General features: G+C 42.0%; 1 protein-coding gene across 1 annotated transcript in view; it reads left to right on the top strand.

Annotated features, from left to right (window-relative positions):
* The first annotated feature begins 9,853 nt into the window (after nucleotides 1-9,853).
* Dnah5 (dynein axonemal heavy chain 5) overlaps nucleotides 9,854-19,474 on the top strand; it is a 236,059-nt gene continuing 226,438 nt past the window's right edge. The window contains exon 1 of the mRNA XM_034523461.2: nucleotides 9,854-10,195. Coding sequence (XP_034379352.1) covers nucleotides 10,139-10,195 — 57 coding nt within the window. The 5' untranslated portion in view covers nucleotides 9,854-10,138. The remainder of the gene's footprint in view (nucleotides 10,196-19,474) is intronic.

Here is a 19,474-nt window from a genome sequence, read left to right as displayed (position 1 = left end):
GGCCCATGCTAGGTTTCTCCCACAATAGCTATCTACTTGAACTTTTAGAACAATATCTCTCATTGAACCTGGAGTTCAGTGATTCAGTTGCCCACTAACAAGCCCAAGGGAATGCTCTTGTCTCTGCTTCCCAAGTCCTGTGACTGTAGGCACATGCCTCTGCACCTGGAGTTCTATGTGGGCACTGGGGATTAGAACTTATGTCTTTTTATGTTAGTATAGCAAGTACAGGTTGACCGTCTCTTAAACCCAAGTCTGAGTAAAAACTTCATTTGTGTTTTATGTTGATATTATACACACAGAAAGTAAATTCTATACAATATTTTTAATGCACATGCATATTGGCTCAGAGGACTACTGTGGGGTCTTTTACTTGTTGTGTCACTAAAAATGGTTAAGGATTTTGGAGCATTTTCAATGGCAGGTTCTTGTATCTGGAATGCCTGACCTTAGAAACATGCTAAGTAACAGAACCAAGAGCAGAATGACACACATATTATATCAACCCCAGTAATTGATTACTGGGATATCTCAAGGCTTTTTTTTTTTTTTTTTTTTTTTTTTTTTTTTTTTTTTTTTGAGATGGAGTCTTACTATGCAGCCCCAGCTGGCCTGGAACTCACTATACAGATCAGGCTATCCTCAAACGAATAGAGAGTCACCTGCCTCTGTCTTCTGATTACAGATGTGCACCACCACACCCAGCTACATCTCAAGTTTGATTTCCATAGTTTTACTCAGGACTCTTAGTTTTGTGTGATTTGTGAGATGAGTTTTAAAAAGAACTTCAGTAGGTATCATGGGAAAGAGTGTGTCATTTTCATAAGAGATAGGCATCAGGAAAGAAAAAATGTTCTTAGGGAAAACCAATATTACCACAGAGGTAATAGGACTGTGATAACTGAACTTAATTGTCAATTTGATGCTATTTAGAATCACCATGGAAACAAACCTCTGATCATGTCTATGATCTAGTTACTAGATTCATTAAGTAGAGTGGGAAGATTCATCCTAATCATGGGCAACAGCACCATACTATTGTTTGAGATTTCAGACAGTATAAGAAGGACATGAACCAAGAGCAACATTCATTTCTTTTTACTTCCCGACTGCAGGTGCAATGAGAACAGTTGCCTTTTGCTTCTGCTGTCATGCCTTCCTTCCCATGATGCTCTGTGCCCTCTAACTTTGAGCTGCAATGAATGCCTCCATCTTTATGAAGCCTCTGTCAGATATTTTGTCACATCAGCTGGAAAAGTAACCGATACAGGACTGCAGTGTTAGAAGGATTGTGATAGTTTGTGTATGCTTGGCCAGGGAGTGGCATTATTTGAAGATGTGGCATTGTCGGAGTAGGTGTGGCCTTGTTGAAGTAGGTGTGACTTGTTGGAATAGATGTGTCACTGTGGGCATGGGCTTCAATACCCTCCTCCTAGCTGCCTGGAAGTCAGGATTCTGCCAGCAGCTTTCAGATGAAGACGTAGAACTCTCAGCTCCTCCTGCACCATGCCTACCCAGATTCTGCCATACTCCCACCTTGATGATAATGGACTGAACCTCTGAACCTGTAAGCCAGCCCCAATTAAATGTTGTTCTTTATAAGAGTTGCTTTGGTCATGGCGTCTGTTCACAGCAGTAAAACCCTAACTAAGACAGTTATCAACCTTAGTTGAGATGATTCAAGTGCCATACATTTTCCAGCGTTTCCTATGCCGAGTTACTAGATGATGCACATAGCATTTAAGTTAAGATAATGTTGCAAGTGACTTGATTTGCCAGTGAGGGGCAGTGATGCTGGGGCCGGGGGTGTCCACTTCTCAGAGGAGAAGGGGAAGGAGGAATGGGAAGAGGATCTGTGTGAGAGGGGACTGGGAGGAGAGGAGGGCTGATGTTGGGATGTAAAGTGAGAAATAAAAAGTTGATGAAGAAAGAGACAATGTTGTAAGTGTTTATACATGATCCATACTTATCTGAGTTCATTTTTTTTTCCTATGAGCTGGATGGTTCCCCTAAAGTTCATTACGTATTATTCATGGGTGAAATGGAGCCCATACGACTGGAGGTTTATCAAGGGCTATAAAACCAAACAGTATATATGAGGCAGAATCAGAACACTCAGCCTTTCTTGCCAAGGCAACACTGTTTCTACAGAGATGAATTCAGAGTCATTAGGGAAGACAGGAAGAGAGGGGGCAGAGGGTGCCCCTGAGAGTGTGTTTCCTTGCGTCTATCTGTTTCAGAACAAGGCAGTCCTAATTATCAGGCTTTTGACATGAAATACATTGTTCCAAGTCACACCCAGAGTGTGTACTTGGTATGGAGTCTCTCTCACTCCATCATAATCCCACAGAACTGGGCTACCCTGATCAGCCCTTGCTCTCCCTCAATGCATCAGCTTTCTGTGTCCTCTGAGATCCTTCTCTTATTACATCTCCCTCCCTTGAATTTCAATCAAAGGATATCTTAGAAAAAAACTGTGTATCTTTTTTTTTAACCCTAAAATCTTTCCCTGCGCAAATCCAGTTCACATTAATGGCGGCAAGAACAATTCCATTTAAAGCACTTAGAATTGAGTGGTCAGCCCTGAAATCATATACATTAAGTACCATTATACAGACTGAGCAGGTTATATTTATATATCGAGGAATACTTGTTTTACACTATATGATATATTTCTATCATTAGCATTTATAATACATACCTATAATATAGACAATTACATACAAAGAGTGCATAAATTTGAGTTCAGCGTACATGAGAAGGGTTAGATGGAGGAACGGGAAGAGGAGCTGGAGATGGTATAATCATTTGAATTTTAAAAAATACCAAAAATATTTGTGGTGGTTTGAATATGCTTGGCCCATGGAAGCAGCACTATTTGGAGGTGTGCCTTGTTGGAGAAAGTGTGTCCCTGTGGAGGTGGGCTTTGAGGACCCTTCGCCTGACTGTCTAGGGAAGAGAGCTTCCTTCTGGATGCCTTAGGGTCCAAGATGTAGAACTCTTGGCTCATCCAGCACCAAGTCTGCCTACCTGCACCATGCTTCCTGCCATGATGGTAATAGACTTAACCTCAGAAACTGTAAGGCAGCCCCAATTGGTCATGGTGTCTCTTCACAGCAATGAAGCCCAAACTAAGACAGAAGTGAAAGGACAGGATACTTCATGTTTTAGGTGTCACATGAAACTATCACTCACTTCACGTTTTCATGGAAAGCAGGTGGGACAGTACTTGAAGCTTTGTCACTGTCATCTATTCTCCAAACTGAGCTTTTCTTCCTTCCTTTTGCCTGTTTCTCCTTCTGTTAGAGCTGTTATTTCTGCCTGCCTAAGCCAGACAGCATAGATTCACCTTGCAACATTGTGTCTCTCTCTTCTGTTAGTTGCCAGTTTATAACAATGCATTTGTTTACTCACTCCCACCCGCTACTGGGTGTATGTACATGGGTCTGCTTCTCACGTCTGCCCAACACCGGTTCTAGGAGGTGTAAAGTGTTAGGTGGAAGAAGTGGTACCTACTTTTAAAATGTAGTATGCTTGTTCAGTTTTAAGTAGATTTGGTGACCACTAATTTTCTTGTGTCACAATCTGTTTGTTTTTCCATGTTCCTGGATAGCATCTTGAGTCTCTCCACTGTACTGCTTCTACACACACAACTACCAGTGTAATCTTCCTGAACAAGACTTTTACCAATTTATTCTTCATCAACTTCCTAATGCCTGTGAAGGCCTCTCCCTTAGGTAGACATCCTTGTGCAACCTCCAGATCATTCAGAGATTAATCAATTACTTTTGTTCCTCAGATGTTTCACAAGACAGGCTCTCTTGAGTTTCCAGCCTCTTGCCTTGTGTTTGATATTTTCCAGACATGTTCTCATGCCCGGCCTTTTAAAACTCTTACCGTGCTTCAAGGCTTGCCTTAAGCTCTGCCTTCTTTTGGTATGTTTCTTTGATCATAAGAGCTCATAAAACTGTCTTTCATCTGACCTCGGCCACCATCAGAGAGAGACATACCACTATGTCCTTCAGCACTGAGGTGCAGCTATCGATTAAACCAGGTGCAGTATGCACCTCTTAGGATTGCATTTCACCATAATTGAAAAAATCCCCTTTAGACTTAAACATAGACTTAAGACATTCATACACTACCCTGTGGATCCATGCAAAGATAAGTATATTGAATCTGTTGAGAAACTTCTAAAGCCTATTCACATTAGAGTCTGACTCTTCTGGGTTTTCTTTCAAAGTCGGTGACAGCAGTGTCTAAGCTGCAAGGCTGATGTTTTCCTGATCTTCCCAGAAGGTGTCAGTGAAGATTTTTAGATAACAGTCAAGACACATGCTCCTTCCTTAAATGGACTGTCAGTGGCTTGGGGACCATCATATAAGGTGCCGGAGTGGCCCCAATGTTTGGGGTGACAAATGAATCTGTACAAGCACCAGCTGTGACACTTATACCATGACTGTTGCCTTATAGCATGACTGTTGCATGTAGTTTAGTGGTAGAGCCCTTGGCTAGCATGTGGACAATGCTGGGTCTATCTCCAGCACCCAGAAAAAAAAAAACACTCAATTTCCATACTGTAAAAATTTCAAATAATGTGCAGGTCAGAATGGGTTTGCAATCTTATATGATGTCCCTTGTATCATTATTTATAGGCTCAGTGTGCTGGACCTCAGTAGAGCATTCCTTTTTTAAAAATTTTATTATTGTTCACTGATTATTTACATCCCAAATGTTGACCCCCCTCCCAGCATTTGCCCCTGGTTCTGAAAGAAGGACATTCATGGTAATGGATGAAGCATGGATTCATCTCTTTCTTGGGACTTAGTCAGAAGCTAAAGCTTCCAAGAAGCTCTAGGCTAGGATTTGTGGGTTAAAGTCATTCTTTGGGAATTTGCTTCTTATGTTGTTATTGCTGCTAATTATGGTTATAACTCTTTTGTAGATTAAAAATGAGAGGATATGTTTGATTTATTGAGGATACATGATACAAAAGTTTTTAATGTTTATTAGACAGATAGTTTTAGTTCCATTATAAAACCTAGCAAAAGGCAAGGAGACGGCTCAATAGGCGGTAGATGGAATACCCAGTACACTTGTGTGAGGCCTGGGGCTCAGATCCTCAGAGCCCACTGACAAACCAGGCAGGCATAGTGGTTACTGTAATTTCATCACTTGAGAGTCTGAGATGGGGATCCCTGGGGCAAGTTGGATGCTAGATTAGCAAGAGTAGGTGAGTTCTGGGTTTAGTAAGAGACCTTGCCTCAATAAATAAAGTGGAGAATGACTGAGGAAGACACCGGGAGTCAACTTCCGGCCTCCACATGCACAAAAGCACACATATACATGGGCGATCACACACATGTAGATATACATAATCACATACTTATGTACCATACATAGTCACAGATACACATAGATAGACAGACCAACAGACACACATGCACCACACACATGCACACACACATGAACACACATGCACACACATGCATACACACATACACATGCAGACACACGCACATACACATGCACACACATGCACACACACTTACACACAAACACACACACACACACACACACGTACACTTACAACCTCTTAGCAAACATAAGTTCTGACACTGTAGCTGGGAAGAAGACATGTTATGTAGCTAGGAAGAGAACAAAGTTGAGATTTACATGCAGGTCTGTTGGACCCTGTTATTGTTCCCTTCAAGACACATAGAGTAGGTAGTACATACAGGGTCATGATACATAGAGTAGGTAGTACATACAGGGTCATGATACATAGAGTAGGTAGTACATACAGGGTCATGACACATAGAGTAGGTAGTACATACAGGGTCAGGATACATAGAGTAGGTAGTACATACAGGGTCATGACACATAGAGTAGGTAGTACATACAGGGTCATGACACATAGAATAGGTAATACATATGTAGAGTGAAAAATTATAAAGGCCATTTTATGAAATATGTGTAGATTTTTTGCCTTACAGAACTGAAAATAAGATTTCAGGCCTTCACATTCCAGGTGAAGGACACTTGCTGGATTACATTCCTCAAGCCTCGCCCAAGGCAGGAAGGCATTCCTGATTACAGATAAAGATGCTACCACCTAGGTGGGGCCCTAGCCCTATAGCCGGAAAAAGTAAAGATAGCAATCTGAAATGGCCGGATAGGGCACAATGGCATGGTAAAAACCACATTTTTGAGAAGAATGCAGGGCGATTTCCACATGACACTAATCATTTAGAGTGAATACCTCTGAATTGTTCCACTGTTTTCATGTTTTGTATCTTTAACAACCCCATCCCACTCCCCTGGTTTGTGGTTTTTCCCTTTAAAACCCTCCAAGGACTGGCCGAGGGGGTCGGACCTTGACTCCAGCGCGAGTACCTGGTCAGACCGCTGGCTGCCAGCTCTTTCCCTAATAAACCTCTGCTGATTGCATCCAGGTATGGTTTCTTGTGATCTTTGGGTGGTCGCGATTCCGGAGGCTTGAGGAAGGGTCTCCCGAGTATGGGGGTCTTCACATACAGGGTTCCAAAGCCCAAAGTACATGGCTCTTAATGAATTTTCTTTGAAATGTAAGCATAAACAGGAAATGTTTATGTAAAAACATTTCAAGTTAAAACATACAAGTTCAAGTAAAGCTTATACTTGTTCTTAAAATGATGCTTTTATTCAATTTGTAATAAAATTCTATTTCATTTGTGACAATAAACTTATTTATTTAGTATCAGCTTGCTTTGAAGGTAGAAATTGACTTTTTTTTTTCTTTTTGTTTTTTTGAGACAACGTTTCTCTGTGTAGCCCTGACTGCCCCGTAACTGACTCTGTAAACCAGGCTGACCTTGAACTCACAGAGATCTTCCTGCTTTTGTCTCTCGAGTGCTGGGAATAAAGCTGTGTACTGCCTCTGCCACCGCCGCCGCCACCACCCGGCATATTTTTGGTTTTTAAGAGCTGTGAATTTGGAATGCATGATAAATTTGAGGATGTAAAACACAGAGGCATTTTTTTTTCTGAGTGTGGAATAGCTATGTATCTTACAATTACTTTTTAAAGGCTGATGTCCTTTTCTTTTTGTGTATGTGTGTCTATGTGTGTGAGTATATGCCACACATGTGCACGTGTGGGGAGGTCATGGAGGGCAGAGAAAGGAATCTGATCCTTGGAGTTATAGATGGTCTATGATCTCTAACTTGGGTGCTGGGAACTCAACTCAGATTCTCAGGAGGGACAGACAGCAATGTTCTTGAGTGCCGAGCCAACTCTCCAGTTCCGCAATTAATATTTTTAAAGGGTTGAGTAAATTTCTTTTTAATTAGTTGTTTTATCTGTAATATGGAGTCCAATGTCTGACCTCATGAAAGGCACACACAAACACTTGTTGGATGAATGAATGAATAAAGGTGAAATGCCACACGTTTTCTGAAGGTATTTGGATTTCCAGATGAAGTCTTCTGCCCAGATGTGACCATTTCCTGGTTCTGCTTTTCCATCGTTCCTAGCACAGGAGTTTTGTATGGCTAACTGTTTTCACCCTACAAGGCGCATTTTTTATATAGTGCCTGGTGGAATGTGCTCATAGAAGAACCTTCCTGACGATGCTATTGGTAAATGTTGGGTACCTCTCTTCCTACTACCAGAAATAAAAAGAAGAAGCTTCCCTTGAGAGTGGCTAACTTGGTTATACATTTGCTCTGTTTGTTCTACTTAATGGCAGCTCTCAGGGGAGTCTCTTTCTGGCTCAGACTCTTAAGAGGATCCTCAAGGTGCCCAGTCTTCTCCTACTTAGTTCAAAGGGGTTGAAGTTGAGCTTCAGTGGCTGAAGACTCTGAAGTTTGCGTGAAACCTCAGGAGAGTTGGACGCCAAAACACAAAATGAATGGTACCAGCCACAGAAAATTTCCCAAGTAGTAATGGCCCCGGAGATCACATTGTGAATGGCTGCTACTGAACCGTGGGTGGCACCCCATTTACAATGGAGTAACTGCTTTAACAAAAAAAAAAAAAAAAAAAAAAAAAAAAAAAAAAAAAAACACGAGTGAAAGATGTGCATTGCCTAACAAAGCCTTACTTCTCTCCTGAGGGTCACATGTTGACAATGCTCTTGGGACTGATCTGAACTGCTAAGCAGGGACAATCAGACTATTTTGTCTGTGTCTCCTGTGACCTGTGGCCACCATTCACAATTATAACAACAAATAGCTGCTTATCAACACACAGAGGTTGATTGAAAATTATTTTGGAGCTGGTATAACTCAGGTATAGTGTGCACTTCATTCGCACGAGTCTCTGTGTTAAGTCTGCAGTGTCCCCAAATGTATTTACACACAGTGTTGTCTCAGAAGTGTATACACTCCCAAGTGTATAGCCTCGAAGTTTAAAGTGAGAACACATGAAGAGCCACACATTCAATGAGGGCTTTTTCTCTCCTTATCTATCTTCAAGTCCGAGTAGCCCAGGAGACATTATTTGCTGCAAATGCCTTCCCCAGCCATCTCAGCAGGAAGAAGAAACACATGCAAATGGCAGGCAGGAGTGATGGCAACCATAGGATCATCACCCCAAGGCATTGTCTGTTCTTTGAGTCAATTCATCTCTGCTCAAAATAATTTACTCCTCCGCTAAAATTGCCCAATACTTCTTCTCTCTCCTCTAAGAAGAACAGATGTAAGCCTCTAAATCTTACGGAACTGCTGGGCACCTGTGTGGCTCCTGAGTGTGCTGTACTCTGCAAGGCTTCTCCCTTGTCAATCTGTCTACTGCCTCCATCAGACTCAAACACTGAACTCCCAAGGGAAAATAGAAAGTCCTTTTGTGCCTGTACTTCTAAGTTTAAATGTGCTTTTATTATTTGCTTGTCATCCATATTCAGCTCCAAATGTTTGTGTTCGTATTAAAACTACACATGGAGGCCACACCCTACCTTTGGCTGTTGGCTAGGTGAATCTCCTATCCTGATACCACGGTAATACCCTGGCTGTCAGTTCTGTGTCTGATGAAGTTGAATAGCAGGGCACTCCTCAATTTCCTGCTGATCTTTGAATAATCTGATAAGATTTATTTGCTGGATTTTATTTTATGTTTTTATTTTGTTTTTTCGAGACAGAATTTCTCTATATGGCTGTAGCTGTCCTGGAATTCCTCTGTAAACCAGGCTGGCCTGAAACTCACAGAGATTAGCCTGCCTCTATCTCCTGAGTAGTTGCTAGTTGCTGGACTTTAAATCTCAAGGATCCCAACCATCCAATGGCACTGACCTTAAATATTCTTCTGCCTTTTATGTGCTTTGATGGGCAGAATTGTAGGTGAGAGATTTCTCAAGTACTCGGCCATGTTTCCCCATCTTGGCTGTGCAGAGAGGACGATCTAGATGTTTAGCCTATGGAATGCAATTCTTTGCTCTCCATGCTTGGGCAGCCATGTGAACAGGAGTAATTTATGGACACCATTTGCCATTTGCATATGAAATAGGCTGCTTGTTCTTTATGGGAGAGAAAATGGCTCCTTTGGGTCTCAATTAGCCTATCAAGCAATTAGTCACAATTAGTCACCATGCTGGCAGTTAATTGTGCACACAAAGTTGTTTAGACGTAGTAAGACTGAATTTCTTAACTTGAGCAATATATCCAGAGCCGTGACTCGTCTGCCTTCTGCTTTCATCTGGTTTAAGGTTTCTCATTGTTCAGAGAAATAATTTAAACTTCTTTATTGACTCAAAGCTTATTGTTGGGCAGTGTATAGAATGGAACATTAGAAGTTGCGGTTGCAACCCAGCAGTTAAATTGCTTTCTCTTGTTGCTAAACATGATTAAGAGGCGTGCTTAAATGGCACAGCATGGAAACAGTATTACCATAACAACAGAGGACCACGGAAGTGAGGAAAGGCCCCAGGGCAGAGGCTCTGGGAAGGATATATGAGCAACACAGATGGACTGACTTCTTGTCTCAATTCTATGAATATGGAGAGTTACTCACATGCATGAAAAACAGCAGAGCGACGCTGTGACCGTCTTAGAGACTTCATGTGGGGTATTCCACTGGAGGATGAACAGCTTTCGTTGGAGTTAGAAGACCATTCTAAAAGAGCCGACTCTGGGCCCTTGCATAAAGCAGACAGATTGCTGGGATGTTTAGGATTGGAAGGAGACAACTCTGGAAGCAGAGTGTCACCCGGGTTCTGACGGTAAGGAACTGGCACGAACACCTCTAATACCAGGTAGAAAAAGATCTGAAACTATTTCAGAGCTATACGCTGGTGAATCTGTGAAACGCATGCTTGCTCACTAAGTTTTTGACATGCTGCATGCATTGATATTTCACATGTAAAAGAAAAGCTGTGCCTTTTGACTTTACAGCAGATTTCTCCCTGAGTATAACTACACGTAGACATTTATGAGTGATCTTTAAGAAGAGATGCTATTCTAGGGTTGAAAATGCATTTGGGTTGGTGCTTTGGTCTCTGTATATTCCCTAAGGCATGTAAACGTTTGCTGGTTATTAGATATGGTTAAGGCAGATTCTAGGATACAATATATTTTAGGATCTTTGACTCCTCTTAAATCTAATGTTTCTAGAAATGAAGCCATAGACAGGGAGATGAAGGAACAAGAAGCATCTTCCCCACATGGAGACTTTCTCAGCTCCTGCATAGAAGCTGTTCACAGGGAAGACTTTGAACCTTCTACTGCCAGTCAGTGTTCCAAAGACTTCCCCTCCAACATTACTCTATTGCTTGTTGCCAGGCTGGGCCAAGCATCTTTATGTCTGAGTACTCGTGGAAGGGGTCTCCCTTCAAGTAGTCATGGACAGACCTAGCCTAGTGTGACAGAAAGGTGAACATGTTGTAATTCCTATCTCGAAGCAGCTAGACAGAGTTTAGTAGGTTACGAGCCAGATTTTGCAATGGATGCTCCACATCTGGCCAGAGGTCTGTTTGCTTTGCCGATGGTTGCTTCAACTGGGTTGATCTCGCAAGTATTCATGCCTGCCATGAGCCAGCATTTGTTTCAGGCCCTGCGGTAGAGCAGAGAAATGGGCAGATACTCAGATGGGGCCACAAAACAGCAAGTCACAAAGCTTAAGTCAACAGTCCCAGGGATGAGCTATACTAAGTTGGAATTTGGGAACAAGCCAGATGACGCCATCTAGCCGGTTTTGTGGCTATGAAGGAGTAGGCATGACAATCCTGTATTTTCTGAACCCTCTGACACTTGCCACCCATCCCTGAGATTTCGATGCAGATTTTTCTTTGATCACACCTGCTGAGCCATCTTACCAATTTTGTGATTCGTTTATTATATGAGGCTGGGTCTCTATCCCAGGCTGGTCTGGAACTCCCTGTGTAACCAAGAGTGTGACTTTGAACTGCTGATCCTTTGCCACCACCACATCCAGTTTATATTACGCTAAAGATTGAATCCAGGGCTGTGTGTATGCTGGGTACAATTAAGATACACCTCTAGCTGTGAACTTTAACTTTTCATTGGCAAAAAATTGTAAATTTGGGGGAATGTAAGATGTTTTGATGCATGCGTACATTTGAGAATGAGGCAACCCAGCATGTCCCTCACTTGCATACCACCACTTCTTTTGGCGTCTCTGCTTTCTAAATAACCTGTTACTATACAGCTTGGGATACAATACCGATAATGCTTGTGATATAACAGAGTGAGCTGGTCTTCTCTTATGTCTAAAAACTTCTTGTCCCCCTTTACCATGTCTAAGACATTAGAAACAAACGTAATAATTAACGAACTAAATTCCTCAACGGGTGCTATGTCTAGGGAGTAAATCGTTTTGGGAAGTTTCATTTATGTTTCCTGAATGCTAGTTATGGTCACCCCACTGAAGTATGGTGGGAACAACATTGTCTTAATGATATTGCAGCATATTACATAAATATGTGTTGTCTATTTGGTCCTTTGATATGATAATCATTGAGTAAATAGCTTTTTGAGCTGAAATGCTCAATGGAAAAGAGCCCAAAGAATAACACGTGGCATAACAGCTATAGACAGGGGTTTGTTTAACCTTGAGCTGGAGCTTTCCCTATGCTGTGGCTGTATTATAATTAGGTTAAAATGATATGTTAATTGTTTTCAATCCACATGTAACCATGACAGCAGCAACAAAATGGAGCAGAAGTTCTGTAAACATGAAAAAGACAGGCCATCTCTTCCTTTTCTTACCTAATAAATTTGAATGCTTTCAAATTTAAAAAAAATACTTTAGATAATTGTATCTGGTCACTCATTTACCAGCAAAACCTCAGTCCAGTTATACCTGCCTTCTTTCCTTTTTTCTCAGATTGAAAAAAAAATGCTTAGTATTTATTTCCAATGGACATTGAAGACATGAATCACAGACCCAATAACTCATTTTTATTCCTCTAAAATGAAATCAAAATGCGTGATTTTGTGAGTTGATTTTGTTAACGCCAAAGAAAAGGTACAACCAGAAGATGACAGTCATCTTGACCGCTGAAGTCATCTATCTTCCAGGGAGGAAGATTTTACAATGGAGATGTTATCTCCCAGCTGCAGAGAGACCAGTTGTTAAGTCTTGCATGCATTCATGTTAGGTAATGCTGTTGTTTGGAGAGATCTCAGATTGCTCTCAAGGATTCTTCTTTACACAGGGATTCTTGAGAGGAGGAGGTTGAGGGGGATGGGAGTGCTCCCTTGGGGTCATACTGTCTCCTACTGAGATGCTTTGCAGGAGTCCAAAGCTTGTTTTCAGTGTGGTGTAGAGCGGAGGCCAAGACATAAAGAACCCAAGCTGTCTGATTCCTGGCAAAAGCTGAGGCGGTCAGTACTGTTGTTCTCTGCCACTAAGACCACGCTAATGTCCCTTGTTAATCAAGCCTAGACTTGTTTGGCTTGGTGATCACATTTCACATTGGACATGTCAAAATGTTTTCATTGGAACCAACGAAAGCAATTGGCTTGAGGATTTGAGGGAAGTGGAGAAGGGGTGGGTATTGCTTGCTAATGGGTAGGTGAGTATCCTTGTGTCTGATCTAGTTAGGGCCCTGAGATGCCCATATTGTAACCATGTAGGAAAGTAGACTCGAGAGAACATGTCAAATTCCATTGATTTCACACCTGGCACTTACATGCCCACCCTGTGCCAAACACTGTGCTCCAGGATACAGTAGGGGAAGGCTCCCCAGAAAAGATGACCTTATTCCATTCTTTTTTTTTTTATTGTAATTCTAGGAAGCAGCAAAAGAGGGGCTAAGAATTTTCTGGACCCTGCTAATTCTTGAGACCTTCCATCCAAAGCTCATATTCAAACAATAACCTGGTAGCACCAATCAACCCTTGTCCCTTCAGAGAATGATTTATGTCAACAGACTTGCTGGGGGAGTTTTGAGAACTACTCAAGCTCTGCTCCTGACAGGCAAGTCAGGCTTTCTTGTGGTTTGAGGCACGGGCACTAGCAGTTTCTGGGCAATTCTGGAGGACAGATGGCTTTAAGCAGAATGATTTATTTTATGAATGAGAGAAGTTTGGAAATTTTACCCTGGTGTCATATAGAATGTGAATAGTGACACATATATATTTTAAGTGCTTGGACCAGAGCCACCTGAATTAATGACCCCGCTTGCCAGAGGAAACTGTGTAAGAGAATTCTGTAAGAGAGGTAGTTCTGATTTCGGAGGAAAACCCGCTGTTGAATGGGGGTGTGTGAAATAAACGGCTGTGTGAAAGTGCACTAAATCTGTTACACCAGATACTTGGTGTGCACACAGCAGACGGTGAGCGCTGAGAGGGGTGCTGGAGAGATGACTCAGGGGTTAAAAATGATTTTCTAAAGGACTCATGTTGGGGTCCTAGCCCCAATACCATTAATACCTATAACTCTGCCATCCCCTTTGGCTGGATGGGTGTGGTATGGTTGCCCATGCTGCTTTAATCTCCAGCACTGGGCAGGGAGAGGCAGGCTGACCTCTGATCTGAGTTTGAAGCTAGCCAGAGTGATATATTGAGGTCCCCCTACCTCCCTTAAAAAGAGTTGAGTTGGGAGGATGAAATTTTGGGGTGGGGACAGGGTTTTGGTGATGGTAATATTCCTACTACGGGCTTAGAGTTACTTTGGAGGGGAAATTCACTTATCCTAAATAATGAAGAGATACCACATTTGCTGTAACGGCTGCTGATGTAGAGATAATCTTATGTTCACACAGAGATCATTATGTTAAAATAGCAATGATACAGGCTTTCTGGGGAGTGTGAATGAGCCTTTTTGTTCAGAGTGAGGCTCTTTTAGGTTCCAGTACCCCTGTGAACTGGAGATTACCTCATCAGTTTTGTTGCTTTGGGTGTCCTAGGAGTCATCTTGTGATGTCATCTGGGTTTCTTTGCCATTTTTAGAAGATAATAGCTTTGAAGCCTATACAAGCCTTGTGTACGGTATGTGAGGTGTGACTGTGTCTTAGGGAAGACCACTCCCATGCTCTTGGGTATGCCTTTCTGAACATTGCTCTTTCTCTTAACCTTCTGGTGTGTGTGTGTGTGTGTGTGTGTGTGTGTGTGTGTGTGTGTAAAAGCTATCTTTAGAATACTTTCTAAATGTAGAGAACCTCTTATTCGACTGAAAAAAATGATAGAAAAGGGAATTAGCAAGCAAGCAGATTAAGGGCTTCTTGAAAATCCAAAGAAAAAGATGAAATTACAAAGCATACTCTGGCACACACACTGGAGGGCACCTTCTCTGTTTAAGTGCTGTCCCTGCTACTGGGACCACAGTTGTGCAGAATAAAAGAAGGCTTCACCAAGCCACCTGCTGTGAGTGGGCTTAGCTGTAGCCACTTTGCTCAAGAGTTCTTAATTCACAAGGAGCAGCCCTGCCTCCTGGGTAGCTGTGGCCCTTCTCTGGGAGGAATAAAAGGAAAGTGGAGTGAGACAGGGAAGGTGTGAGAAGAGTTTCTAACTTGGTTATCCCAGTCAATTAAAGAGCAGGACCAGGTGGCCTGGAAAATGGAGGGGGGGGGTGTGGGGGGAAGGGGGGTGGGAGAGGGGAGCGGGAAGGCATGGGAGGGGGCGGCTGTTAAAAACAAAAGGCTGGAAGACAAAGAGCAAGGCTGAAATGTGTAAGAGATTTATCTCCTCTCCTCAGTGTCTACAATTCAAGGCACTTGACCAGGAAGTTGGTTCAGTTGGCATCATTTTTGAGGGGTGGGGTGGATAATTTTTACTTGGGTTCCATCAGCGTCAGAGTGAATCCTGGTCTGCAATCTCAGATCCACATTGATCTGAAGTAACTGGTTCCATCCCTTACTTGGAAGTGACATGTAAAGTAATTCAGCAGTTAATTTATCCATTGATTATACAAATCACAGGGCAGAATGGTGTGGCATCTTTCCTTTTAAAGGTCAGCATCACAGGCTATAACAAAAAGGCAGATTAACAAGAGGAAAACAAAGCAGAGTTATTCAATTAAAATTTTGCATGACATAGCTGTCTTCAGAAATAATCAAGGACCCAAGGGAACTTTCTCTTTTGTAGACAGTCAGGTGGAAATATGATAAACTGGGCAGAAAGACTGTGAGCTCCTAAGTGGAGAAACTCAGCTAACTCCCTTTGGGTTTCTGTGTGTATCTTTCCTTCCTCTTAGGTATGGGATATGGGTTGAGACTCCTCAAGAATGAAGTCCTCCGGGGAAGGAGACAGAAAGTAGAGTGGCCTTTCTAGTTTTTATGGCTTACTTTGAAGACTGGTTTTTATGGGACCTACACTGGTGTGTGGTTCATACACCCAGTGACACTCCACAGGAGAATACTGACATTCCCTTCCTTAGCAGGCATCAATTAAAAATAGCTCCTTGGTTAGTGGTGGGACCTTGTGTCCACTTTCCCCTCTCAGAAGGCACCACACTTCAGAGCAGTGGTTCTCAACCTAAGTAACGTGGAGGCCCTTGTGCCATGGCGGTCACCAACTATAAAATTATTTTGTTGCTACTTTGTAACTGCAATTTTGCTACTGTTATGAATCATAATGTACATATCTGATATGCAGGATATCTTATATGCTACCCTCAACTCACAGATTGATAACTGTCGCTTTACAGTACCGTTTTGAGAGCCCCTGCAACATTACTTGAGGTTCTTGTATGTGCCAGACACTATTCTGGGCGTTGAGGATATCACAAAAGTCCAAACAGAACCACCATTTGCTACAGTGTTGGTGTCCTTGCAGGGAGGACAATGTCGAGCTGGGATTTGTTTTCCTTCAATGCTCAGGAGACAGATAAGAAGGATCATGTGATGTTTGTTTGTGGCAGGGAGATAAGCTAAGTCGGGTGGGTCATTTGGGGCATAGATAGGAAAAAAACCCAACAACGAAATACATATTCTGTCAGTATGCAGCCTTTCCATCCGGATAGGTGTTTCTTATAAATTCCCATGAGCAGAAGGTCGTGGGCTGTCCTGCTTCGTCTAGCTGGGAAAGTGGAGTAAAGTAAAGCTGACTGTCCTGACCACACCCACGTCCTTGGCCTCCTTAGCGAAATCTAATCGTCAAGTGATCAACTATTCACAGGCTACAGAGTGATATGGACAGCTGAGTCAAAATCAATCATCAGGGTATTTACTTTACTTACTAAGATGAGGAACTTGAAAGCAATCTGCAGATTCAGTATTGTTTACAGTTATCTAAGGTAGGGACTTTAATGTCTAGTACATGCTACCCAAGTTGCATAGCAACTGTACTGTCATACCTGTACATACACATAAAAGAACAAAACACCCATATCAAACAAGTAAAAGTGTGTTTACTTAGTAAATATAGAACTGGGTTTTATTAAAGTGGAATTTTCAGGTTTAGACAAGTAATGGGCTAATCATGTTATGTAGAAAAGCTTTGAACAAAGATCTCTGTTATTTATTATGTTTATCATTTATCTATCTTTTTATCTCCCATGTACTCTATCTATCTATCTATCTATCTATCTATCTATCTATCTATCATCTATCTTTCTGTCTATTATCTATCTATCTATCATCTATCTTTCTGTCTATTATCTATCTATCTATCTATCTATCTATCTATCATCTATCTTTCATTCTGTCTATTATCTGTCTATCTATCCATTATCTATCTATCTATCTATCTATCTATCTATCTATCTATGTATGTATGTATCATCTATCTAATCTATTATATTGAATCTATTCTTTTGCCCAGTCACTTTCTCCTGTAAAGATATTGGCTGACCATACTGTATACAATACAATGTAGAAAAAAGTAAATCTTTCCATTGGGGGCAATAGCAAGGAAAAGAAGTGTCTGGGAGGCAAGAAAGCACAAAGCCCACTCATGAATGCACAAGCAGAGAACTCAGCTTCCAGAATTGTTAGGCATTAAGTGTGGGATGGGGGAATTTGTAGTAACTGGGAAACTCAGGAGTAGAATGACAGAACGTGGCAGGTTAGCTGGGAGACAGCACCCAGGTAGCAGTAAACACCTCAGATTATAAGTACTTGTCTGCCACAGCTCCCTACAACCTGCACACAGACCCTCAATACCCTACAGCACCCTAGAATAACCCTTAACTGCTAATTTAAAAAAGAAGTCTATAGAATGGATTCACCAGTCATAGTGTCCCTTGGAACGCTGTCATTCAACGTGTCCCATTGGTTGTACCACTCGACTCCCAGGCTGTAACCCATGTGGGGAAAGCTGTAGATGGTCCATCATCTCAGTTTCTGGTGTGCAGAGAGCAGTGTCTGCCCAGCAGGCTGTGTTTGGTGTCACCATAGCAAACAATGTAAAGCAGAAGTCTAGGTAGCGACCCAAGTGTCCATGTTCAGAGCCAATGGAGAGAGGGATTAAACGCTCATGTAATTGAAAAATCATTACTGTGAGTCCTGTTTTACTTAAATTTTGATCTTTGTACCAAAGCCTTGGTCATGCTGTTTTAATCCATGTGCTGGGTGATTTGGTGATCCTCATTCTATAAGAACTTTTGTCTAGATCCTATAATGACTCCCTGTCAGAGGCAAAATGGAAGACTGTGTGCAGTTCATCCCCAGTTTGCATGTACAAGTGCAGACGCTCACTATGTTGCGGAGTTCAGGGCAAAATAATCACTAATTAAAACAACCAAATGGGCAGATTGGCTTTGAGAAAAAGCACGGAGCTTTGTTCGGTGCACAGTATTAGGAAGTTGCCTGGGATCTGGATTTTAACATTTCAGGACTATAGGTTCTATTATGCTTTCCTGAGAAATAGTCCACATGAGAGGAGGAATGGAATTTCACTGCTACATCATGCAATACTGGAATCTTGGAGTTGAGGGAATTACAGGCCAGAGAGGTTAAATGACAGGCTTGAGGGATTGTAATTGGTGGAAGAGCTGAAAGTAGAATCCATGACCCCGACACCACCTTTTCTCTGTTCAGGGAGCCACCTTGCCTGAGAAGTAGCGCCCATGTAGTGCAGGCAAGTACCCTAACCACACTTCCATCCCAAGGCATCAGCAGCAAACCTCAGCACAAATGTTTTAATGCCATCTAGATTTTCTTGGATCCTAACTATGTTTCTGTCTATCCCCAGATCCCTTAATTCAGTGCTTGCTTATTCAGTGTAAAACAACTGTTATGGAATGCTAAAAAAACAAAACAAAAAAAAAAACCAAAAAAACCAAAAAACAAAACAAAAAACAAAACAAAACAAAACAAAAAACAACCCATCTCTGTTGCTCACTGGTAAAGCAGTAGCATGTGAGAGGCTGTGAAGGTTTATTCTCAGTTGAGAGAGAGAGAGAGGGAGAGTGGGAGAGAGAGAGAGAGAGAGAGAGAGAGAGAGAGAGAGAGAGAGAGAGAAATTGGGTACATAGTATAGCTGTTACTCTTCTGTGACAAATTACCCAACAAAAGCAATTTAAATACTGAAGGGTTTACTTTGCCTCACTGTTTCGGTATGGTCCATCAACATACAATATGATGCAAAGGATCAGGCAGCTGGCTACTTTGTATCTATAGTCAGGAAGCAGATAGAAAGGACTGATGAGGCTTATCCTCCTTTCTGTTTTATTCAGTTGAGGACCCCAGCCTGTGGGATAGTGATGCCTATGGTTAGGGAGGGTCTTCCTGCTTCAGTTAACCTAATCTAAAAAAAAAAAAAAAAACCTTCATAGATATGTTCAGAAGTATGTTGTTGGGCCTTGGATGAGATAACTCCATTTAACCTGTGCCCATCAATCACGTAGGACACAGGTAGAGGGCGTGATTAACAAGTCTCCACCTCCAGAGATTTAAATATTAATAAATTATCAAAAGGCCAGGGGCGTAGCTAATTAAGTTATTCCCTCCCCTTTTCCCCCTCCCTATAAAAATCAAGCTCCCCTGGCTTTTGGGGGGGGGGGGAGCGCATACCATCTATATCCACTCAACATGTCATGAACAATAAAAGCTTTGGGAAACTCCATGTGTCGCCTGGGCCTGCCGCAGCCAGATTGC

This window comes from Arvicanthis niloticus, chromosome 19, assembly GCF_011762505.2.
Source record: "Arvicanthis niloticus isolate mArvNil1 chromosome 19, mArvNil1.pat.X, whole genome shotgun sequence".
Lineage (NCBI taxonomy): Eukaryota > Metazoa > Chordata > Mammalia > Rodentia > Muridae > Arvicanthis > Arvicanthis niloticus.
The sequence above is the reverse complement of the archived record's forward strand: the minus strand, read 5'-3'. Positions and strand labels throughout refer to the sequence as shown.